General features: G+C 42.1%; 1 protein-coding gene across 1 annotated transcript in view; it reads right to left on the reverse strand.

The window, feature by feature from the left end:
* Positions 1 to 3282: 3282 nt before the first annotated feature.
* The window catches only part of LOC138516052 (THAP domain-containing protein 2-like), a 152718-nt gene continuing 134433 nt past the window's right edge, over positions 3283 to 21567 (reverse strand). The window contains exon 3 of the mRNA XM_069630864.1: positions 3283 to 9503. Coding sequence (XP_069486965.1) covers positions 8766 to 9503 — 738 coding nt within the window. The 3' untranslated portion in view covers positions 3283 to 8765. The remainder of the gene's footprint in view (positions 9504 to 21567) is intronic.

A 21567-nucleotide genomic window follows, 5' to 3' on the forward strand; every position in this document is an offset into this window, starting at 1 on the left:
ATTTCGAAGACTGGCCAATGTAAGTATTGAGTGTGAAAATGAAAACATCTTAAATGCACATATAACAATTGATCCGGTCGCCATTAACGAAGATCAATTTGTGGTGCACAGTCCATGTCCACAACAACTTTCATCATCAGGAGGAAAGAAACAAAGGAAAAAAGAAGCAAGAAGGAAAAAAAGATTACGCGAGCAAGGTATTAATATGAAACACAAGAAAAAGCACACCTCTCAAAAAATTGTCAAGAACAGTACTACAATCAATAAACAAAATCAAGAGGTAGTTCTTACCAATGATATGGAGAGGGTAAAGAAAACAACATTGATGACATCAACAAGTTCGCAAACCACCAAAGTGACCTCTGAACAATCCACAGGATTTACTACATCATCTTCGCAGAAGATTTTAAAAATAGCTCCAATTTTCCTTCGAAAAAGTTCTTTAAAAACAATTTTACCATCATCATTTAGTAGTACTGCTAATCAAATCAAAGAGGCCCTGCGGACCATTGCCCCCATATTTCTAAAAAATCATCATGGTCAAAATCAGTCACCAATACTCAATCATGAGATACAAATAAAACTTGGCACTGGTAAATTTAAAACTCTACCTCCATTTGGTTCAAATGAAGTATATGTTGCAAACGCAAGCCAAAGACCTGATGCGATTCCAATATCACTCACTCCTGAGAGAGACTCTGTTGTCTCTAATTCTCGATCGATCCTCGAATCAGACAACATTATAATTTCCTTGACAGACAAGAAAGAAACAAAAAACATGCTCCATCCAAAAAATTGCGGCACCTCTATGGCGAAGCGATCAGTCAAGTCCTCAGTCATCCCACAGAAACGTATTGTTTTGGCATCAAAAGCAATCTCCAAAAAATACCATTTACAGACTTCAGCACGTCAAGATAATGCTAATAACGATCAAGGAAAGACCACCATTGCTGCTAAACACCACGTGAAACCCAATCAAGATAACCTGGCTATCACTGTAGATAGTTCAGAGCACACACTACTGACCACACAACATAAATCTGAAAAGCAAATTAATCAAAATCTTCTTTTACGCGGATCTTCCCAGCAGATATTAGAAGAACATAGAAAGGAGATTCGGTGTGCAGTTGACGCATATATGTCAGCACAACCAGCACAAAAATATTTTAGACATTACGATCCAACTAGCAACTCCTCTCTCTATGATCAAGAAACATCTATCCCAAGTGGATTAGAAAATCCTCGTCAAGTTTGTGAGGCTGAAATTGGGACTGCTAAGATTCAACTTTTAACCCAGAATTCTCTTGGACCGAACTGCATTAAGTCAATCAATCAAACATGCATAGTTGATCCACCACTAATGGAAAAAACAATGCCCGATATAAACATTGCGCTACAAGAAAAACATCTTTTAACAGCACTGGGACCACAATTACAACGATTAATTGAAACAACCATAGCAAACTCTCTAGACAAACAAGTCCCACCCGATTCGACTTCAGCCAAGTCTGACCCTATTCTGTTGAAGAACAAAAGAATACTCAAAAATGATCTCAAGAGACCAGCATTGCATTCATTGATCATTGCTTGTCGTCAACCCCCGAATGTGCAATATGATCTGAATCGCAGCTCCATACTTACCATCTTCGCTGAAATCCCTGAGTTAGAAGATATACACTCAACCGATATTCAGTTGGTGGAGTTTGAAGATGCTCAGATTCTCACTTCAGTAAAACTGTGGATAAACTCTAGAGTGGTTGTCAATACCATATGGTCAGCTAAAAATCAACTATATGATTTAGGTTTTGTCGTTGAAGTTAGTCATCTCTTATCCAAAACTCCGACGACAAAATCCCCGCCTCTAAATGACACTCATGGGAGGAACATTGACACAATTGCCACCCAGAAATCCTCAGTTGGCTTTAGAAAGTCCTGCAATTGCCAGTTGACTCATAATGAGCACTAGCTAGTTATATCTAAGCCTCGAACTCATGTCTCTCTTACCAGTTGGAATACGAGAGGGTTTCGTCATTTATTGAACACTGTTGAATTAAGCCTTAATGACGTTGATATAGCCACGTTTCAAGAAACCTGGCTTACTAGTGTCCCAACTTGGGACAATTATAATATACACATAAATTTAGCCCATAAATCAAATCATGGACGACCGACGTCAGGGCTTCTTATAGCTGTTAAACAAAATCCCCTCATTGAATCTGAAGACTGGTCATCTCCAAATTGTTTCCAGCAGATGATAAAACTTAAGATTGGTAAATCAATATATGCCTTGATAAATGTGTATTGTAACCCCGCTGGTATTTCCGACCACATATTCATGAGAGACATGAACTCTTTAATGCATTTGGTGAGTCTTGACAACACTATAAAATATATCATTATAACAGGGGATTTAAATTTGCATTACTTTGATCATCACACATTTTGTAATAGATTAATACTATGGAACCATTTCATTGAAGTACATAATTTTCAAATGCTAAATGGATCATTTACAGATGACATTCCCCCACAGCCAACGTGGCATAGAGGTAAATCCTCCGCAATAATCGATTACATTTATGTAAGTCAATCTCTCATTTCACAAGTTTATAAGTTTGAAGTAAATCCCTCATCTTTGAGTGATCATAACTGCCTCTCTATGCATTGGAATATAACTGAATCGATAAGCGTTCAGACGATTAATAACACCCTAGATTTCGTAACTGTCAATTATGGTGGTAATCGCCTATGCTGGAGTGACACCTCTTTAAAAAGATTTAATCAATTCTATGCCAGAATAACCTCTGAAGCTATTACACATTCCCAGTTGCTCACGCCTTATCATAAATTAATGCAACTCTTTCAACACAAAGCCAAAAAATGTCTGTTGTCTAGCATTCACACTGTGCATGTATTCGACAGGGTAGTGGAAGCTGCAAAAAGATTATTTCGCTCGAAAAAGCGACAAGCTTTGAGACTGCCGCCCAATTTAAGAAACATTGTCAATTCTCAACTAAGGACAAATTATAAAAATTGGCTAAGATCACACCGAGCCATTTTATATCAAAATGACAGCTCCAAAATGCTAAACATGATAGCAGGAAAGAACACTTCACAAATTTGGTCGATAATTAATAAGGTGACTACAAATCATCAAATAATTCAACAATCTAATAATGTGTCAGAACAGGCATGGATCACACATTTTTCAAATTTATACATGCCATGTTCAAATATAAATAGACAAAACCTGCCAGAATTAACAAACCATTTTACTCTAACTTTTGATAAAGAAGACATTTTATTTTTTATAAACAAAGTAAGTGCATCTCGAGCTCCGGGTCCTGATGGGCTTTCGAATTTTACGTTAAAACAACACCCCGAAATTTGGTCTGAGATATTATACAACATGTTTTCAAATATAATTCAGACACAATTAGTCCCGGATTCATGGAAACGTTCAATTATTCTTCCAATATACAAAAAAGGAAATAGGTCTGATCCAGCTAGTTATAGACCCATCGCCTTATTGGATGCACCGGGAAAGATTTTTAATCGTATCGTACTCCGGGACCTAAATAATTGGGCTTCTAATTTAAAAACGAGAGATCCCTTTCAAGCGGGTTTTGTGGCAGGTTTAGGAACAGCCCCAAATATCATGATCTTAAATATGTTGAAATCACAGTGTGCAGTCCGGAATAGCCTGCTATATTTGGCCTTCATCGATTTCAGGGTTGCTTTTGACTCTATTGACCGCCATCTACTTTATCAAAAATTAATTCGCTTTTCATGTCCCTCTTCTTTAATCTCCATTATAAAAGAACTTCATACTAATACCTCGATCCAAGTTCGCCTCACCATGGGAGGCCTGCTCTCTAAATTAATTCTTACTGGCCGAGGCCTTAAGCAAGGCTGTATTCTGGCATCTTTTTTATTCAACTTGTTTATTCTTGATCTTGGTGAATCATTTGTAGACATAATTAGTGATGCACCAAAATTGGGCCTTCAACGCATAGCTTGGTTGTTATATGCGGATGACTTAGTCCTCTTATCCCAGACCCCTAAAGGGTTACAGAATCTATTGGATAAGCTATACGCATACTCAATAGAAAACAATCTTATAATTAACCTAGAGAAAACACAAGTAGTTGTTTGTCAAAAAGTCAAAAACATCTCTTGTGCGAAAAAATATAAATGGCACCTAAATAAGATCACCCTAATGAATGTTGAAAATTATAAATATCTAGGCTTGACCATCTATAATACACAAAGTGAAAAAGCCTATGTTGTCACTCTCAATTCAAAATTAGACACGTTGAAATCACAGGCTAGTATACTTGTGTATCGTTATGGTAAGTTCTCATACACTCACATTATGACTTTTTATCGAACGAAAGTAGTTCCGATTTTATTATATGGAGTTGATACCAAACTCCCTATCAGAAGCAACATATGGGACTCATGTGAAGCACGGTTTTGGAGATCTGTTTTAAAACTACCGAATTGTGCCCCACTTCCCATGATTCGTTTTGAAATGGGTTTGGTATCACTATTTTCACAATTATTATGGAAAATGTGCGCACTATTCAGGAAATGTTTGTTAGGGTTGGCTAAAAATAACATCTTAAGCACAGTAGCGTTTTATCTTGCAAACTCCCAAGACTTTTTTCCAACTAAATGGCGAACTTGTGTGTTAAACGCTCTAGCAGATGCAAGTATATCGCTTGAGACACTCCTCACAAACCCTGATCGAGCCAAGTTAAAGCTTTTCCAATATGATTGGATATGCAATACGGCCAAATGCTGCACATACAAAGATTTTAATGAACAATGGTTTGGACAAAAAAGCTGCGTACCATGGCAGATTATTTAGTTAAATTTCCAGCGCCACATACGAGACAACAATATCTGCGATTTAGGTTTAACTTATTGCCGACAAGAGAAATAATGGCAAGGAGAGGGCTGATTTCAAAACATTTAAATTACTGTCGTTTTTGTGAAAACTCAGATGTTCCTGAAACTTTACAGCACCTGTTAGTGACCTGTCCAGCTTTAATATCAACAAGAAATTTCTTTTTTTCTAATTTACTGTGTGCATATGTCCCTATGGATGAAAATGAAATTTGGATCAGATTATTTAGGAGCACAAAATTATCTATTAGAATTGCCATAACACAATTCTTAAATGCTATCTTATCTAATGATAATGATACCAAATGAGCCCTTTTTATTCATGTTTCATATTTGTTATATACATTGTGAAATTCAGTTAATCAAATAATTTTGCATTTTTATGACTAATGACCTAATGTGGAATTGTTAAGTGTACATTGTTAATTGTATTTTCATATATTTGAAAGGTTGATTTTATCAGCCATACCAAATAAAAAAAATTAAAAAAAATAGTCACAAGTGCATAGTGAAAGACAGAGAAAGCATTGTCAAAGGCATGAATAGAGGAAAGAGACAGGAGAGGAGGAGAGGCATGATGCTACATATTTGGTGGGGTTGTCCGGTACAGCAATTGTTCTTGGAATATATATTAGAGGTGAATAGGAGGGTCTCGTAACTTCTTTACCTTGGGATCCAGTGGTAGCCACCTTGGGTGCAGCAAACAAGAGCGATATATTTCAGCCAAGATCACCTTGTGGCAAACCTATTAGTCAGATTCTCCTTGCAGACATGATTTCTGTTGGCCACTTATGGGCGAAGGTGAAGTTTTTGCAAGAACTGTGGATTCAGTCAATCAGCGATGGACAAGCTTACTGTTGCAAAAAGTACAGTGCACCATGGGCTTATAGAAATGTGGTCTCTGCTAATTGATTTTATTCAACCGAGCGAGGCTAGTGCAGTACTTTTAATTATATTAAGGTTTCAATGCGACTCAACTGCAAGAGATCAGGAGAGACTGAGCAACCTCTTTCTTTAAAGCATGTATAATAATTATGGCTTTTTCCACTGCAGTTTATGTTCCCGTTACTAGCCACTTTGTGCAGGACCATTTGTATCCTCTGTTGTTCTGCGGCAGCAATCTACCAATTGTCGTTATTTTTTACATGTTTCCTTCAAGAATGATTCTTAAATTAAACCACTTACTTCGATGTTCACCGATTTAAGACTGCCAGCATGATTTCACAAACATACCTAGGTTTTCTTTGAAACTAATAAAAACACTTCAAAAAAATACATAGTCTCTTTTGTACTTGCACACCACCACTAAGAAAAAGACTCACTTTTTCGTGCTAGATCTAGTGCCAAAAATTTAGACCGGTTCTCTTGCGCATCCCTGACACCCATAGAACAATGACTGGATTCTGCTGAACACACTTTCCTCCAATGTAGCCTTCTTCTACCATCTGAAACAAATGTGGTCTCTCACGTACTATTCTTGGCGTCTGCACCTACCACTTCCTCAAATGCATGAGTGCAAACTCCCTGTCAAGGTGTAAAGATGCTTACTTCACAATGTTGGCACACCTGGTCGAGAACGATTGAAACAGAACAACTTTACCCTCCTCCCACAGCATCAACTATTTCAGAGCTTGCAGACTTCTTTCTCCGGTACTGGCACACATGTATTTTCAGAATGTTAAATGAGCTTTGCCTGCTTTTCCATCAGGTATTGGTGCCAGCGGCAAAGCTAAAGAGTGAAGGTAGTGGAGGAGCCAAAATATTATTTCGTAGAAAAAGAAGGGGTACTGACATGACTACTATCAGTGCCGGCTTTGATCAATCCAGCTGCACGTAGATTAGTATGTCATAGGCCGTACGTTCAAATAGGAAGCGCAGTCTGAATATAGATTTTTATTATTTATTCGAGATCCTGACTACAGCTCCAACATGCTGCCAAGTTCTTTTGTTATGAGAATACTGCAAGTCTACCTTGCGAACAGGATTTTGCTTTGTTACAGCTTTGTGCCAATATGAAACTACTTCTGATTTCGTCAAGTGAAGCAATTGTGACAAGCCAGTTCCCCGGGAGGCCTACCAGGCAGAAATCCAGAGCCAATTCTACCCCCTTCTGCCCACCCCCTGGGTAGGATGATGGCAGACGATAGGGCCTCTATTTCTGACCCCCAACCTTGTGCCAGCATATTTCTAGAGAACGCCTTTGCCTCAAACCATGCTTCATGAACCAAATGCTCCCCAGATTCTTTCTGTGTTCCCGAGAGCTAACTCACCAGATGAAGACTACAGCAAGTGTATGGCGGGACAGAACACCAATCTAGTGCTGAGAATATGTCCATATGGGGACCCCACTCTGCCAGAGTGAACAGCTCTGCGGATGTATATGTTGAGCTGATTGCGGAGACCAACGCAGAAAACAAACAGCAGGGAGAGGCAGTGGGAAAGGAACCGCTGCATTTACGCGGCTGCAAGGCAGAACACGCAACACCTCCCAGCCTGGGCAACAAACAGCCATGGACTGCAGCACAATCCTTAAAGACCAAGGACTACAACAAGCGGCACAAACCCCCACACATGCTGGATTTACCTAAGGTGAGCCAAGACCCCATCCCCCAACAGAAACCAGGCCAAAGCAGTCTCCAGTCTGCCATTACTATTAATCAGCGGCCGAGCATTTGGGGGTTAGACCACTATTTAATGGTTTCACTGTTTGTACCACCTTCCAGAAGGGCAAGTGGTCCAATGGCTGGCAAAGGAGGAGCATAAAATGGGAAAGAAGCAGGAAGGTTTGGGTTGTTTGATCAATTAGGTCAGAGGTGTTGGCAAAAAGACTTTAAGTAAGAAAGCAGAAGTGGAGTATGGCAGGGATTCCTGGAGAGGGCGAGGTATTTGGTAATGCACGCAAATGGCACTGCATTGCGAGTGTGCATGAAAGAATGGCAAGTGTGTTAGGGAGTGTAGAGAGTGACTGAAGTGAATGTGTGAGTGAAAGGAGTGTGTTTGAGTAAGAAGGTGGGTGGAGTGGTAGTTGTAGTGCAGAGGAGGGAGTAGTAGCGTGGAGGAGGGAGCAATAGTGTGGACAAGGGAGGAGTAGCAGTGTGGAGGAGGGTACAGTTGTAGTAGTAGAATGAGGAGGGTAGAGGGAGATAGTATTAACATCAAAAGGTGAAGGCGAGCCTAGACAGAGTGAAATATAGCAGGGGGACAGAGGAGGAAGATGCAGAGAGTAGAAGGAGTGAGGGTGGGAGGAGCTGGGATAGAAGAGAAGTGAGAAGAGAACATCACTTGAAGGAGCACAGAAAGGAACATGTGAGCATGAAAGGAAACAGCGTACATCGGGAGAGTGTCTGAATGGCCCAATCAACTTTCCCTTTTAGACCACTAAATACTGCATGGGACACCTAGGCAGTCCCAGAGGGAGATTAGAAAAATAAGACATAGGCCTTTAGGTACCTCACTTCGAGCATAAGGAACAATCCAGACAGTACAGAGCAACATTCAGCAAATACGAACCTTGGAATTAGGCACGCCTGAGCTAGAGTAGTATTTGTGCATATAGACGAGAGAGGGTTGGCTCTAGAGCCCACCACAAAACTGAAATATAAACCCTGGAACTGCTGCAAAGCGTTGAGATTGTTCTTAGAGCCATCCTTGACACAGTGCAGGAAATAGAAAAATTAAATGAGTCTCCACAGCCACATCAAAAGGGAATAACATAGAAAAAGAGACAGTAGTAAAACTCAACAAAGTCTTTATCAAAATCCATGAGTCCAATGTCCTTTAAAAGGGCTATACAAAACACAACACATTTATTAACATACTTTCAGGATATTAATCAAATGGCAACATCATGTGCCCTACTCCTGAGGGCGAGAGTTGGTTAGGGACTTACAAGCTGGATCCCCATCAGTAATATCCATCCATTTCCTTAATGTATGAGGATGAGGAATTGCCAAATGCAGCCTTACATACTCATACGCCTTAGGCGAATAGGAGTATAAGGTGAGACAGAACTCAATAAGGCTAGTGCTGTACCGATGTCCATGTGGGTCCTTCGAACGGTTACTCATCTCGTTACGAAGTATTTCTAAAGAAACACCACCCAATGTGCTCTCTATGGCTTCCATTGCAGATTCTTCCGATAGGCTTTTCTTTTTTAGATCATCTAACATGTACTTCAGTTTAGTACACTTTGTGTTCACCCTTCGTTCCCTTTGCTGGCAATGTTTGATTTTCTTATTTGCTGCCTCCAGTCTTTTCTCCAAATCATCAATTTTCCTCTTGGCTTCTGATAGACTTTGCAGGTAGTAATTGTGGTCCTCGCTGCAACCGAGCTCTGTTCTAAGGTCTATTGTAGGACTTATGAAGGATGAGGAAGCTGGCTGGTAATTTGAAATGCTCACTGGAGCGGGCTTGCATTTGGAAAGAGTTGGAAACTTGTTTTCAGTATCTTGCGCAGTTGAATCCTTGTAGCCTTCGCAGTTCCTGTGTTCTGTTTGATGGCCCACATTTGGTTTAATATTAGACACAGCTGCTGGCTTGCATTCAGAATTAGATGCAGTCTTCTTGCTTTTGCTATCTTGGGACTCCGTAGCCTGAAAATAAAAGAATAAAGTGTGCTTGTATACATTATAGGTGACCACTTTTAAAGCACTTCAGTTTTGGGGGGGCAGGGGAGGTTTGCTACTCCTAGCTACAGGAGCTTTGCCCTAATGCTGTGTATATGTGTGTGTTAACCTTTAATAGGAAGACATTTCACTCACAAGGACCTACAAATTCAGCTTTCTTCAGTTTGCCAAACTTTGGAGCATTTTTAAAAGGATAAAAAAGTCATACCCATCAACATCTTTGTGAGAGAAATACATATTACTTTCTAACCATAACATTCACAAATGGAACAATACCAGAATAAACAATGTTCAACAGGTATCTAGCAAAAGTGGAGTACCCACGTATGACATGCCACTGCTGTAGCTCGCTCAACCTGGCTTTGAAAGCATTGACGGATGATAAAAGGAAAGCCTAAAAATTTTGCATAATCCATGGCAGAATTGCTTGCAGTGTACACAGTACTTTACTATGACTGTAATGAAAATTGTTTAGCCACAAGGGGCAGCCACATTCTCTCCATATTGTTCTGTGGTTGAAAAGGACGATGAACAGTCTTGATGTGGCTAATCAACGTACTATTATTAGGAGGACACTGAAATCCTGTCTCCTACTCTTTCCATGCTGAAGCCAATCGAATATTTTTGAGAATCGATCGCTCATCACAACTCAAGAGGTCAGTTACTTCCATTAATTTCGGGGATTATCTTTGAAAGTCTGTCTTATAGCGGGTTACATGCATCAATAAGGAATTTGTCAAGGATTTATAAATGAGTGCTATATCTGGGTTTATGCTCTGCAGGTGGTCAGCAGCTATAGTTGTGAAAACGGGGATGTCTGTCAGGCATGGAACACCAGCTCTACTTTCACAGAACTGAATACGTTACAGCACAGGCTTTAACAATCGAGGCTTCTTTGCACTATCTAGCAACCATACACCAATCCTGCACTGGTGTGTAAATATCTCAATCATCATGCCCAGTTCTAAAAAATAACAATGGCAAATGGGAAATGTAGAAAAATAAAAGGGTTATTTCCATGGTATTGTTTGGGGTACATCAACTCCATTAGCAGAAGGTGAATTCTGAGTAAGTGGAAGCAGTCGCTTGTCAAAATGGTACTGTGGATTTAACATAATTTTAGCCATAGCCAACCGTATTGCCACTTGTTATTGTGTGAACATTCACGGACAGCAAGGTGCTGACTTCAGACTAGATGCCTTTCAGGAAGATTTGTGTCATCCATAAATCATGTACATCTGGAGTGCTCACTGTTTTGGAGATTTTCAAGAATGCCCTGTGTTCAGGGTCCTCACGTAGACCTTTCTGACTGGGAAAGGGTCAGGGGGGCCACAGAATTGGAATGGGGGAGCTTTGAGAGGGTTTCAAGTCCCTAACTCCCCAACGTACCTGCATACATGTAGGGCTATTGGTACCACGTCCCAGTCTATGTACCCAAAAACCTCTTTCCTGCCCAAGTTTGTCTTTCTGTCCTTTCAGAAAATTCCAAGTAGCCATCAAGATCAGAGCAGCTAGAGAATCCAGTAGTAAACCCAGGAACTACAGCAACCTTCCGCCCTTGAACTACATTTTCCAGAATGCACCTGGGTGCAACAAGCAAAACCCAGACCACTTTTGCTTTAATAAACGTTTTGCTGTTTTGAAGACTCTCCACTTATTAAAGAACTCGGAATTGATCCCCACAACAGCCCTGGGCTCCACAAACAGGGGTCCAGACTACAGCAGCAGGCCACCAGAAGCTCAGTGCAGTCTAGCATGACAGCCACAATCAAGAGAGAGAGGAACCAGCAGAGTCAGATGACAAACCCTGGAATTAACTCACTAACAGCAGCAGAGGGAGAGACTGTAACAGGGACAATGCGAGGCACAGCATAGGGAGAGAGAGGAAAACATTCCCCAACGGTCTATAAATACCCCTTACTTTAAAAGTCTCAAGAAAACGAAAACTGGAACAAAACAGATCTGCAGCAGAAGGGTGATTTGGCTGTAATGGACTGTGGTAAAAGGGGTAGAGCTGAAGGCCCTCTTGAAAACTTCCTAGGGTATAGAGGAAAGGAGTAGTTTCTTACCTAAAACTCCATTCCTCCAGAGTTGGTATCTTTCTTGGATTCACATGTGCCCACATTGCTGCCAGGTGTACCTTTCTGGAGGAGATCACAAGACCTTCCTTTGCCAGCTTCAGTAGATAGGGAAGAACCTGTTGTGGTTGCATGGCCAGTGGTTGATGGTTGGATTGCTACGAAGACCATGCTCAGAACCTTTTCCATTTCTGTCTGTAAGATTTGTTAGTGGAAGGTGCCCGAGCTGCTGTTAATATGCGCTACCATTCCTGCGGGTTGTCTAGGTGGGCGAATTCGGCGTGATCAGGAGCCACACTGTCAGCTTGAGGGAGCCTGGGTCGTGATGCAGAATTGCACCATTGTTCTGTGACAGGAGGTTGCCGTGGGACCCAGTGGGATATTTTGACCCAGTCAGATGTGCTATACTACATCACTTTGCTGCATTGCGGCAAGAAACAGCAAAATGGCGGCGTAGACTCCTGTTTGTGGCAAGATCTCCAAACTGCATTTTTGTAATGACCAGAAAATGGCTGCACTACCCTGCCACCCACATTTCAGGGGGGTGAAACAGAGGACACACTGCAGGAGAATGCAAGTGTGCTCTGCAACATTAAACCTGGATTGTGCTGAAAACCCAAAATGCCTCTTTAAAATGACACTTTCCCCAACCTTAAAAGTGCTGCTTGGTGCTAAATTCATCCATTTCTCATGAACCACTGTGATTAAAAAGGCCCTGCAATGCTCAAGATCATTAATTGTGTCTCAGAGGAACCGGGCCTCATTTGAATGACAGCTCCTGTGAAATGCATCCTTGAAAAATCAACCCGGGGCTTTGTTTTCATTTTACACGGAAAACACAGCTATTTCTTTGCAACAGTATCAAGAATCAGCTGTCCAGAGAAAGACTCTAAATAGATGCCTGTAACTGTATCCATGCTGCAAAGCAATTCCAGCACTCAAGAAAAGAACTATAGCTGCACAAAGTGTATATTTGCTGGAGATGATAACCGACTTTAAAGAAATAGTAAAATGTGGGTTTTTTTCTGACTGAAAGGCGAAAATCGCCTATTTAAAAGTACATTATTGTGTTAAGACTTGATTACTTAGAAATATAAAAGGATTTGTTACTGTTAAAAATACAGCTAAAAACTGTTTTAATTCTATAGGTTTAAAGTCAAGATTTAAAAGGATGAAATCAAAGCTAAAACCCAGGCTGAATTGGCAAACTATATTAAAAATGAACTTCCTCTGCCAGTTGCTAGCCCTGAGAAAAGGAGACACCTCAAACTTCTGGAACAGGAAAGGCTAACTGCTAGCTTGGAGGCTTTGAATACCCAGGACAAAGGGACTTCCCAAGTCGTCATCAGACATTCGTCTTTGCTCCAGGCTGAGACAATAGCAGGCTAAGACACTCACCTGTCAAGTGTGAGGGGCAGTAAACTTCAATCAAAAGAGAGGCCCCTCATTCTGCTTCAAAGGAATTGACATTTGCTTGCAGTTGGGGAAAAGAAAAAAAACTGATTAAGTGACAATAGACTTCCTTTTGGTTTTAAAAAGCCTATTTTGTAACTGAACTTTAAAGACATTTAACTTTGCAGCAAGAATGAGGGAAAAATATGAAAAGTTTGTAGTTTTAAATCTAATTTTATGCTATTTCTGTGAAGACTTGGTAGCACTCATTACTGCATAAGGAACCGAAGTTGTAAAGAATGACAGATTGTAGGGAAAGTATTGATATTGCGCACATAACATTTTGTACACACATTCCAGGGGTAAATGTACATCTGTGTACAAAGTTGGGAGATTATAGGCCAATTTTTTCATGCTTAGAATTGCCAAAATGTAGCAGAAAGGCAAAAACAGGTCCCACAGACTTGGGGTTTGGATTCAAATGTGACCCAGAAAATATGTAACCTGTGTTATCTGATTTTCTCAGAGGTTATAACTGTATAAATATGTATTTGTGGAAAAATGAGATTTTGGTTCCAGTAGCTAGGGGAGGTTTCCAGTCATTGTAAAAATCATCCCATAAACATGGCATCCTTTTCTGTGATCCAATCAGCGAAGAGCAAGGCGGAAACTATGCTGTTGCCCAATCCTAGAATTATGGGTGTGGATAATAAGCCTGCCCCTGCCATATACTGTAGTGATGTCATTTGGCATGATGAATAAGGGAACCTGACAGAACACAGACACACGGATTCCTGACTTTCTTCCCGATTTCCTGCGTGGCGTCCTGTTCCGGCTTTCTTCATCCTACTTGATCCTGACCCTTTTTCAGCTAGGCCTCAAGTTCTAAAAATCCTGAAAATCCAAGGGATGCATCCGGATCCAGTCTGGCTTGCTACCACTAGATGCATTCCTGCTCCAAACTCGGCATCCCACTGATCTCCAGTCTCCAGTAAGCAGAAAGGCCAGTCCAGTGCAGTCCGGTGAGCAGTACGGCCTAGATGATCCTGTCCTGCCCGAGTTGCCCATCTGTCCTTGGTTAGACCCGATCCGTGTGATGACCAGAGCCTTTGATGGTCCAAAATCCTAAATTAAAGTGGACTAGAAGTATTGATAGGAATCATAGAAAACCATAGCATACCTTGTCTTGCCCATCCCAATCTCTAAACCATCCTATCCTTACCTTAATCACTTGTAACATTGTCAGAATCCTTATTGCAATCCTGTCTTTGATTTATCTTGCTAAGCGCCATTTCTTTAGTCATTATCATCCTTAGAGTCATCCGACTGGTTCTACTGGAGAGGACACTGGGGATCTCGTGTTGAAGTCCTGAATCAACTTTAGAGCTTACTGTGTCCCTCCTTGGTATTCTGGACGGAATGCTCTAGCATAGAGTAAAATTATAGTAATATTTTCTTGTCCAAACTGAGTTTCTTTTCTGTTTTCACTACCTGATTTTTCTAAAAACGCCTCTCGTTCAACCTTGCATATCTTCCTCAGTTTAATAGTTAGAGACATTTCAACTCTGGATTATACCCAAGAGCTATAGCTATATCCCAACCCAAAACTGCACTCCAAATCAGTGAATTTCACCCGTATTTTAAAAAAAACGTTGGGTTAATTTTAGACGGGAACCTACAATTTTGCAAAGTTTTACATGTGTGATTTTATTCTAAATTATTTTCAACCTTCCGTTCGGATTCAAAGTGTTTACTTTTGCTCAAACTATAGCTTGTGATTGTTAGTATCTTTCCAATGTTGCTCCCATAGAGATTTGTACTGATTTAAGGATTTTTTGCACACATTCATTGTTTTACACAGCCATTTTCGAATGTCATTTTAAAGTGTAAGATTTCAAATCCGTTTTTCTCTCTTGTTTGGGGAGGGAAGGTTGGAATCGAATTCTGCTTTCCATTCCTTATTCCCGATTACCTGCTGCTGTCTTATATATCTTTACAATTGTTTATTTGTGGATTGAGGAATATTGCAGGGTGAAATCCTAACTCAAGTGCCATCTTTTAGCCAAAAGTGTTCTTTTCTCTGGTGTTTTATATTTTGTGTTGATAAAGAGTGAATTTAAGTGCATTACATACCTTCCTATCGGTTATTGTCACCACATTTGTGATTGCTTTTCCCTATTCAAAAGTATATGTTTGATTTGAATTCTAAATGAATAAATCAATATTACTTTGACCAACCAGCCTGATTCCTGGTCCATCGTGACCTGGGGTATTTGAAAAGGGGTGTGATATGAGTGGTATATCACTCAGAATATTGAACCTATATACATAATAAAATAAGCATTTCAGCTGTGCGCTGCATACTAGGCTGAGACCAGGGTGTATCGCCTGATTGAAATAGTTAACAACCCCAGATGCATTGGATTGTCTGCCGACAGTTGAAGGAGATCCGAGAACCAGGTTTGTCTGGGCCAGTATGGTGCCACCAGGATTATCTTGCAATGGTATCTACGGATCATCTGGATTGTCCTCCTGATCAGCTGGAATGGAGGGTACGCATATTTGAAGATGTCGCTCCATGGGAATGAGAACACATCTGGGGTGTCTGCCTTTTTGGGGTGTATGCTCGGAAGGTGGAATGCTTGCAAAGCAATGTTGTTGGGAATGGACCAGTGCCAAAAGGTTTGAGCTTCCAGAGACAGGGTGTTTGACCTTGTTCCGCCTTGCTTGTGCAGGTAAAACATTGTGGTGGTATTGTCTGTGAGGATACGCACCACTGAATTCTTGGAATCAGTGGAAGGAAAGACTTCAGGGCCAATGGCCAGCTCGCAGCTCCAGGACATTTATGTGCAGGGTTGATTCTTCGGGAGTACACAGGCCTTTGATCTGGTGTTTGCTTAGGTGAGCTCCCCAACCAGGGAAGCACGATATTGAGTTGGTGAGTCAGTTCTACTAGTGGCATCCCTTTCGAGATGTTGAGTACCGCCCACCATTTCAGTGACTTTTAGAGTGCTGGGTTGATGGTTATCTTGCCTCTCCAGGAACCTTGTGTCTGGGACCATGTGGTAGCTAGAAAGCGCTGTACCAGTTGCATGTGTAGTCTGCAGTTGGGTATTAGTGTAATGCAGGTCAACATGGTCTATAGTAGAGCCATGTATTTGCGCACCATAAATTGTTTGTTTGGAATCAAACAGTGCGTCAGGGTTATTAATGTTTGCACTCTGTCGGCTGAGGGTCTGACAAGGCCTTGCCCCATGAAAAACTGTGCGCCCATGAAAACACAAATCTTTTTGATGGCACTACGCAAGATTTGGCGTAATTGATTGCAAATCCCAATTATTGGAGAAGAGTTTGTTTGTTTCAGTGAAACCGCGGTTTCTTGATGTGTTGGGCCTCGGACCAACCAGTCGTCTAGGTATGGGTAGACGTGGTGGCCCTGTTTTCTGAGGAAACCTGCCACTGGTGCTAGGCATTTGGTGAAAGTCCTGGGGGCTGATTTGAAGCAGAATGGAAGGACTCAGAACTGGTAATGACTTTCTCTGATGATGAATCTGAGATCCTGTCGGTGTCTCAGATGCATTGGGATGAGAAGGTAGGCGTCTTTCAGGTCTAAAGCTGTTAGATATTTGTGAGGTTGTACAGCCTTTATGACGTTTTGTAGTGTGACCATTTTGAACTTTTGTTTCTTGATGTTTTTGTTTAATTTTCTTAAATCCAGTGTTGGACACCACTTCCCGTCCGCCTTCCTGGCCTTTGTTCTTCCTACCTCTTTGCGCGGTGGCCAATCCGTGTTTGCGTTGTACTTGGTGGTAATCCCTGCTGCGTTGGGAGGACTGGTAGTTCCTTCCATATCCCTGGGAGTGGTAGCCGGATCTTCCGTATTTCTTGTTGTCCTTTGCGGACGACAACCTGGTTTTACCCGAGGCTCCTCGAAAGGGGTGAAAATACCTTCTGCCCTGTAAGGTAGTTAATGATCTAGCAGTATCTGAGTCTGCCTTCATTGCCTTAAGGGCCTCATCGATTGTTACCAAAAATGTTCTCTCTCAAATGGCATGTCAACAATTTCATGTTGCACTTCCTGCCTAAAGTCGGTACAGCATAGCCATCCTTGTCTTCTCAGGACGACCCCATTACCAATTTGCATGAATCCTGTCTCTGCGAGATCCATTGCAATGGTCCTACTGTGGTTTGAGGCCTCCTCGCCTTCATGTACAAGTGTCATGGCCTCTTTTCCCTGTTGCTCTGGCAAATGCTCCAACATGGGAGTCAACCGGTGCCACATTTCGTGGTCATAGCGAGCCACTACCGCCAGGGCGTTGGCGGCTTAACTGTTGTTGCACCGATGGTTAGCACTTTTATGCCGAAAGCATCGATTTGTCTGCCCTCATTCGCCAGGGGTGTAGCGCATTTGTGTTGTGTATGTGCTTTGCGATTGGCTGCCGCTGGCACTACCGACTCTGGAGAGGGTTGAGAGGTTAGACATTTTGGTGTCGTATCCGGTGCCTTGAATTTCTTGTTTAGTCTCCCTTTTACTACAGATTCAGAGAAAGGATGTTTCAGGGTTCACAACTGCTCTTGCCAAACATGATCTAGAATGGGTATTGCAAATACAGCCTTTTTGCCATTACCCATGTGATCAAAAAGAAAACAGTCTTTCTTTTCCTCTGCAGCAGTTAGCCCAAATTCTTGCCACGCCTTTCATACCATAATAATAATAATAATTTAGCATTTATTTTATTTATCGGTTGGATACGAACTGAAACCATTAAAAACCAATACAAACTAATGCTGAATTGCACAAATTATAGCAGAGCATCAAATGATCTTCCACCGTACCTCAATCTATTTCCAGATCGCCTAATTAGAGACTTATTTCTCCGGCTGAGATTGAATATTTTACCTACACAACAAATTAATGGAATCCAAAATCGCTCTACGAATCCAAATCAGTCGTGCAGATTTTGTTTGCAAGCGGCTTCAATTGAAACAATATTCCATCTCTTGATGGAATGCACTGCATTGGCATAAAAACGTACTGCAATTGCACAGCTATATCTAACCTCTGCAAGACCTTTGGATCCAGATGAACAATGGTCACTTATCCTTTCTGGAAACAATCGAAGAATGATTACTGCTGTGATTCGCTTTTGGACTGACATTATATCCCAATTTTAGTTTAATATTATTCTTTCGCTCTGGAAACTATACTTTTCAATGCTCTTAAACTGATCTATTTCTTTCTTTTTGTTTTGTTTCCGTTGCCTATCGATGTATTCACTCTTTTTTGATAAATACAAATGTAAGGTTTAATTATATAAACCAATGACATTTTATTAAAAAATATATATATATTTAGCATTTATATAGCGACACGAACCCTCAGGCATCTGGGCGCTGCTTATTATTACCCACGGTGTGTGGCGATCATTTATCGACCTCGGAAGGATGAAAGGCTGAGTTTGGCCTTGCTGGGATTCAAACTTGCGTTGGCAGGCTCTGCACGGATGTCAAAGAGAGCGCTCTACTCGCTGTGCTATCTGATCATGGTGTGGAAAGCACCAATGCCGTCTCGTGGAGAGGGTTGTGCTGGACTACCCTGTGTATCCTGGTCCGGATCATCTGTATCCCACATTTCTTTGTGAGGAAAGTTGGAAGAGGCGGTAGAGCTCATGTATTTTGGACCTGTGTCCTGATTTGTATCCACTAGCTCCCCTTCTTCTTGCTCGCCTATTCGCGGGCTCTCTCTTCTTGGAGGTGATGGCCTAGGTGGAGAATGCGGCCTGTGTCCCCAAGAGGACCGTTTGGCGTGGTCCCTGGACGAATGCCCTGGATGTCTTCCTTGTACTGTTTGCGGAACTGGTGTTACCTGGTCTTTCCTGCATTGATGGATCCCCTGAGGCTGAGGAGGTGGGAGCCTACCATTGAGTTGCCCTATTAGACTGCAGAGTTGAAAGTACTTGCAGGGAAAGTAGAGATTGTGGATTTATAAGAGGGTATATGTTGGTGTCATACCTCACCCTGTAGTCTCAGTGGTGTTTCTTTCCCTCTTGATTGGAGACGACTGGAAGATCTGTCCTGTACATGGGGTTGGATCCTGCATTCTTCGGAATCAGAATCCGTGACCCCTGGGCACTCTTCTCTTGGAGTTCAAAGTCAGATGTTATCTCATGTTGTAGGATTTCATCTGGCATGATTTTGGTGTAGTTTATGGGTGACACACTTAGAGGGAGTTGCCTGGGCTCCATTTGTTCCTCCGTTGGAGTTCTCAATATTCCTTTACTGCAGGATAGCATATTTTTCTGTTGTAGCTGTAGGATAGGTTGTTCAGTATGAACCGTGGCTTGAGCCGAGGTAGAAGTCGTTGATGGGGGTGTATGAACTACAGCTCCACTCCATGGAGTTTTTCGTTTTTTCGTCGTCAACAAGTGATGTCCCAATTTCGTCGAAGTATGTACCATCGATGATTTCGCAGTCAGAGGATGTCTCGTGGATAACTCTTGTCCAGAGGAGGATCTGTGTCCTTCTCTAGAAGTACCAGACTATTGACGAGTGGTGTTTCTTCTTCGTCGACAAAGGTGGAGTTTTCGCGAACCATTTGGCCTTATGTTTCTCCTTCGTTGGAAACGATGTTCTTGACGAATGGGAGGTCAACTTCGTTGACTGGCGTGAGCTTTTATCCATTGGTTTTGACTATGGTGTTTTCATCCACAGTTTAGACGTGGACCTGAAGCCTTCGTTGCTAACCGGTTTCTTTTTAGTAGGAGACTGGGGTTGTGAGGCTGTATTATCCTGGCTCGTCGACAATTTTGGTTCACCTGCTTTTTGTTTTTTCATAGGTCGTTCTTCCGACCTGGTACTGTGGCTTGATGGCAAACGCCTGTGACAGGGGGTGGTAGCTCTCCCACTCATTTACGAGCCCGCCTCTGACACCGGGTATGCCCCTTCATTAAGCCAACAAATCAGCCAACGCTTCCTGTCTTTGAAGGATTTCTGAGAGAAACCCTGACAGATCTCACATTCTTCAGAGTAATGGTTAGGGTATAGGCATATACGTAGCCTACGCGCTTCATCACCTTCATTTATGTTTTTTAGGCTGCACGTCCCACAGGACCTGAATAAGGATTTTTTAGGTCCAACGATCTCCATGGTCGTAACCGACACCGTAGAAGAGTCATCGGTTGCTCTGGTTTGAATGTAGAGTAAAAAAATATAGTTGTGTGTAAAGATAATTTCTTCTTGAAGAGAAGAACTCGAGGAATCGCAACAGCTAGAAAGATGGTTGAAATCTGAGGGGAAGGTGCTGGGGCGGAGCTACATACACTTGACGTCTTATTGGTGGTGTCAGAAACCTGAAGGTGTCTCCCTAGCTAGTCCCCGGGGATCTGTCATCCAGGTGGCCAGGACACAGCCATCGCGATTGCATCCAGTTCCAGGGGGTAGACCAGTGAGGGAGGATGCCTTGGATGGGGGGGTGGTCGAGGAGTGGGAGACTGACGGGTGAGACGCGGTATCCCCCTTCTTTCAGCACCTTTTCCCCATTCTACCACATAGTACATTCAAACCACTGCCCCCACCCCTTTTCCGACACAAACACTTTCACACAACACACCTGAGAACATACTAACACCAGAGCCGTTTACCTGACATGTCCCAATACCAGGGTCAGGCAAAGTCAGGCAATTGATCAGAATCACACACACCTGACGCTCCTTTCCCTTCCTCACAGGGATAGAATGTGGAGCAAGATAGAATAGTACGAGCAAGGCAGACTGCACGACGAGACAGCTATCCAGACCCGGCAGATAAAGAGGAGGAGAAAGGCGGCAAATATCGAGAGGCTGATGAGGAGAGATACGACCTTGCCCTTCCGACAAAACCCTGCGAACCCTCCACTGAGAGAAACGAGGACAATGGCCCAAGTGTGCTGCAGCAGATGTCAACGGTACATGGAGCGATCGACGCCGATAAGCCGGAGCGAGGGAGACTCCTGCTTCCGTGGTACCGGCCTTGACTCCAGTAAAGAGGAAAACCAAGCGGTTAATCACAGCTGGTGAGTCACAATAAGAACCAGGCTGTGGTGAATGAAAGACACTAAGTGGCAAAGTGAGAAAGTTCAAAGAACTGTAAAATTGTAAAGGGAAGACCATCTGCAGAAGGGGACTGGCGCCATATAGGTGCTGCTCCGAGAAACTCTGGTCGATCCCCATCTGAGTTAAACTACAGAAACCAGAAGTCTGTAGGAGAGCCACCAAGATAGTTCAAAGTAGTCACACAGGAGGTCAAGCAAAATCCTGTACAGTCGAAAGCCTTTGATCTACTAACTATAAAGAGAGCAAGGGAAGTGAATCCCGCCACATGAGAAGGCTAGTGAAGTGAATCCTGAATACATTAAAAATGAATGTAAAGGTGAAGTTGGCAACTGTGAACCCTGCCGAGGGATGCTGACGAGAAGGGGGCAAACTCTAAAGTCCCAAGCAACAGTCTGTTGACAAAGGTGAACCCGGCCGAGGGGTGTCCACTGGAACTGTTTAAAAAGACATTAAGATTTGTGAGCGAAGGAA

This window comes from Ambystoma mexicanum, chromosome 6q (genome assembly GCF_040938575.1).
Source record: "Ambystoma mexicanum isolate Mex_15411 chromosome 6q, UKY_AmexF1_1, whole genome shotgun sequence".
NCBI lineage: Eukaryota > Metazoa > Chordata > Amphibia > Caudata > Ambystomatidae > Ambystoma > Ambystoma mexicanum.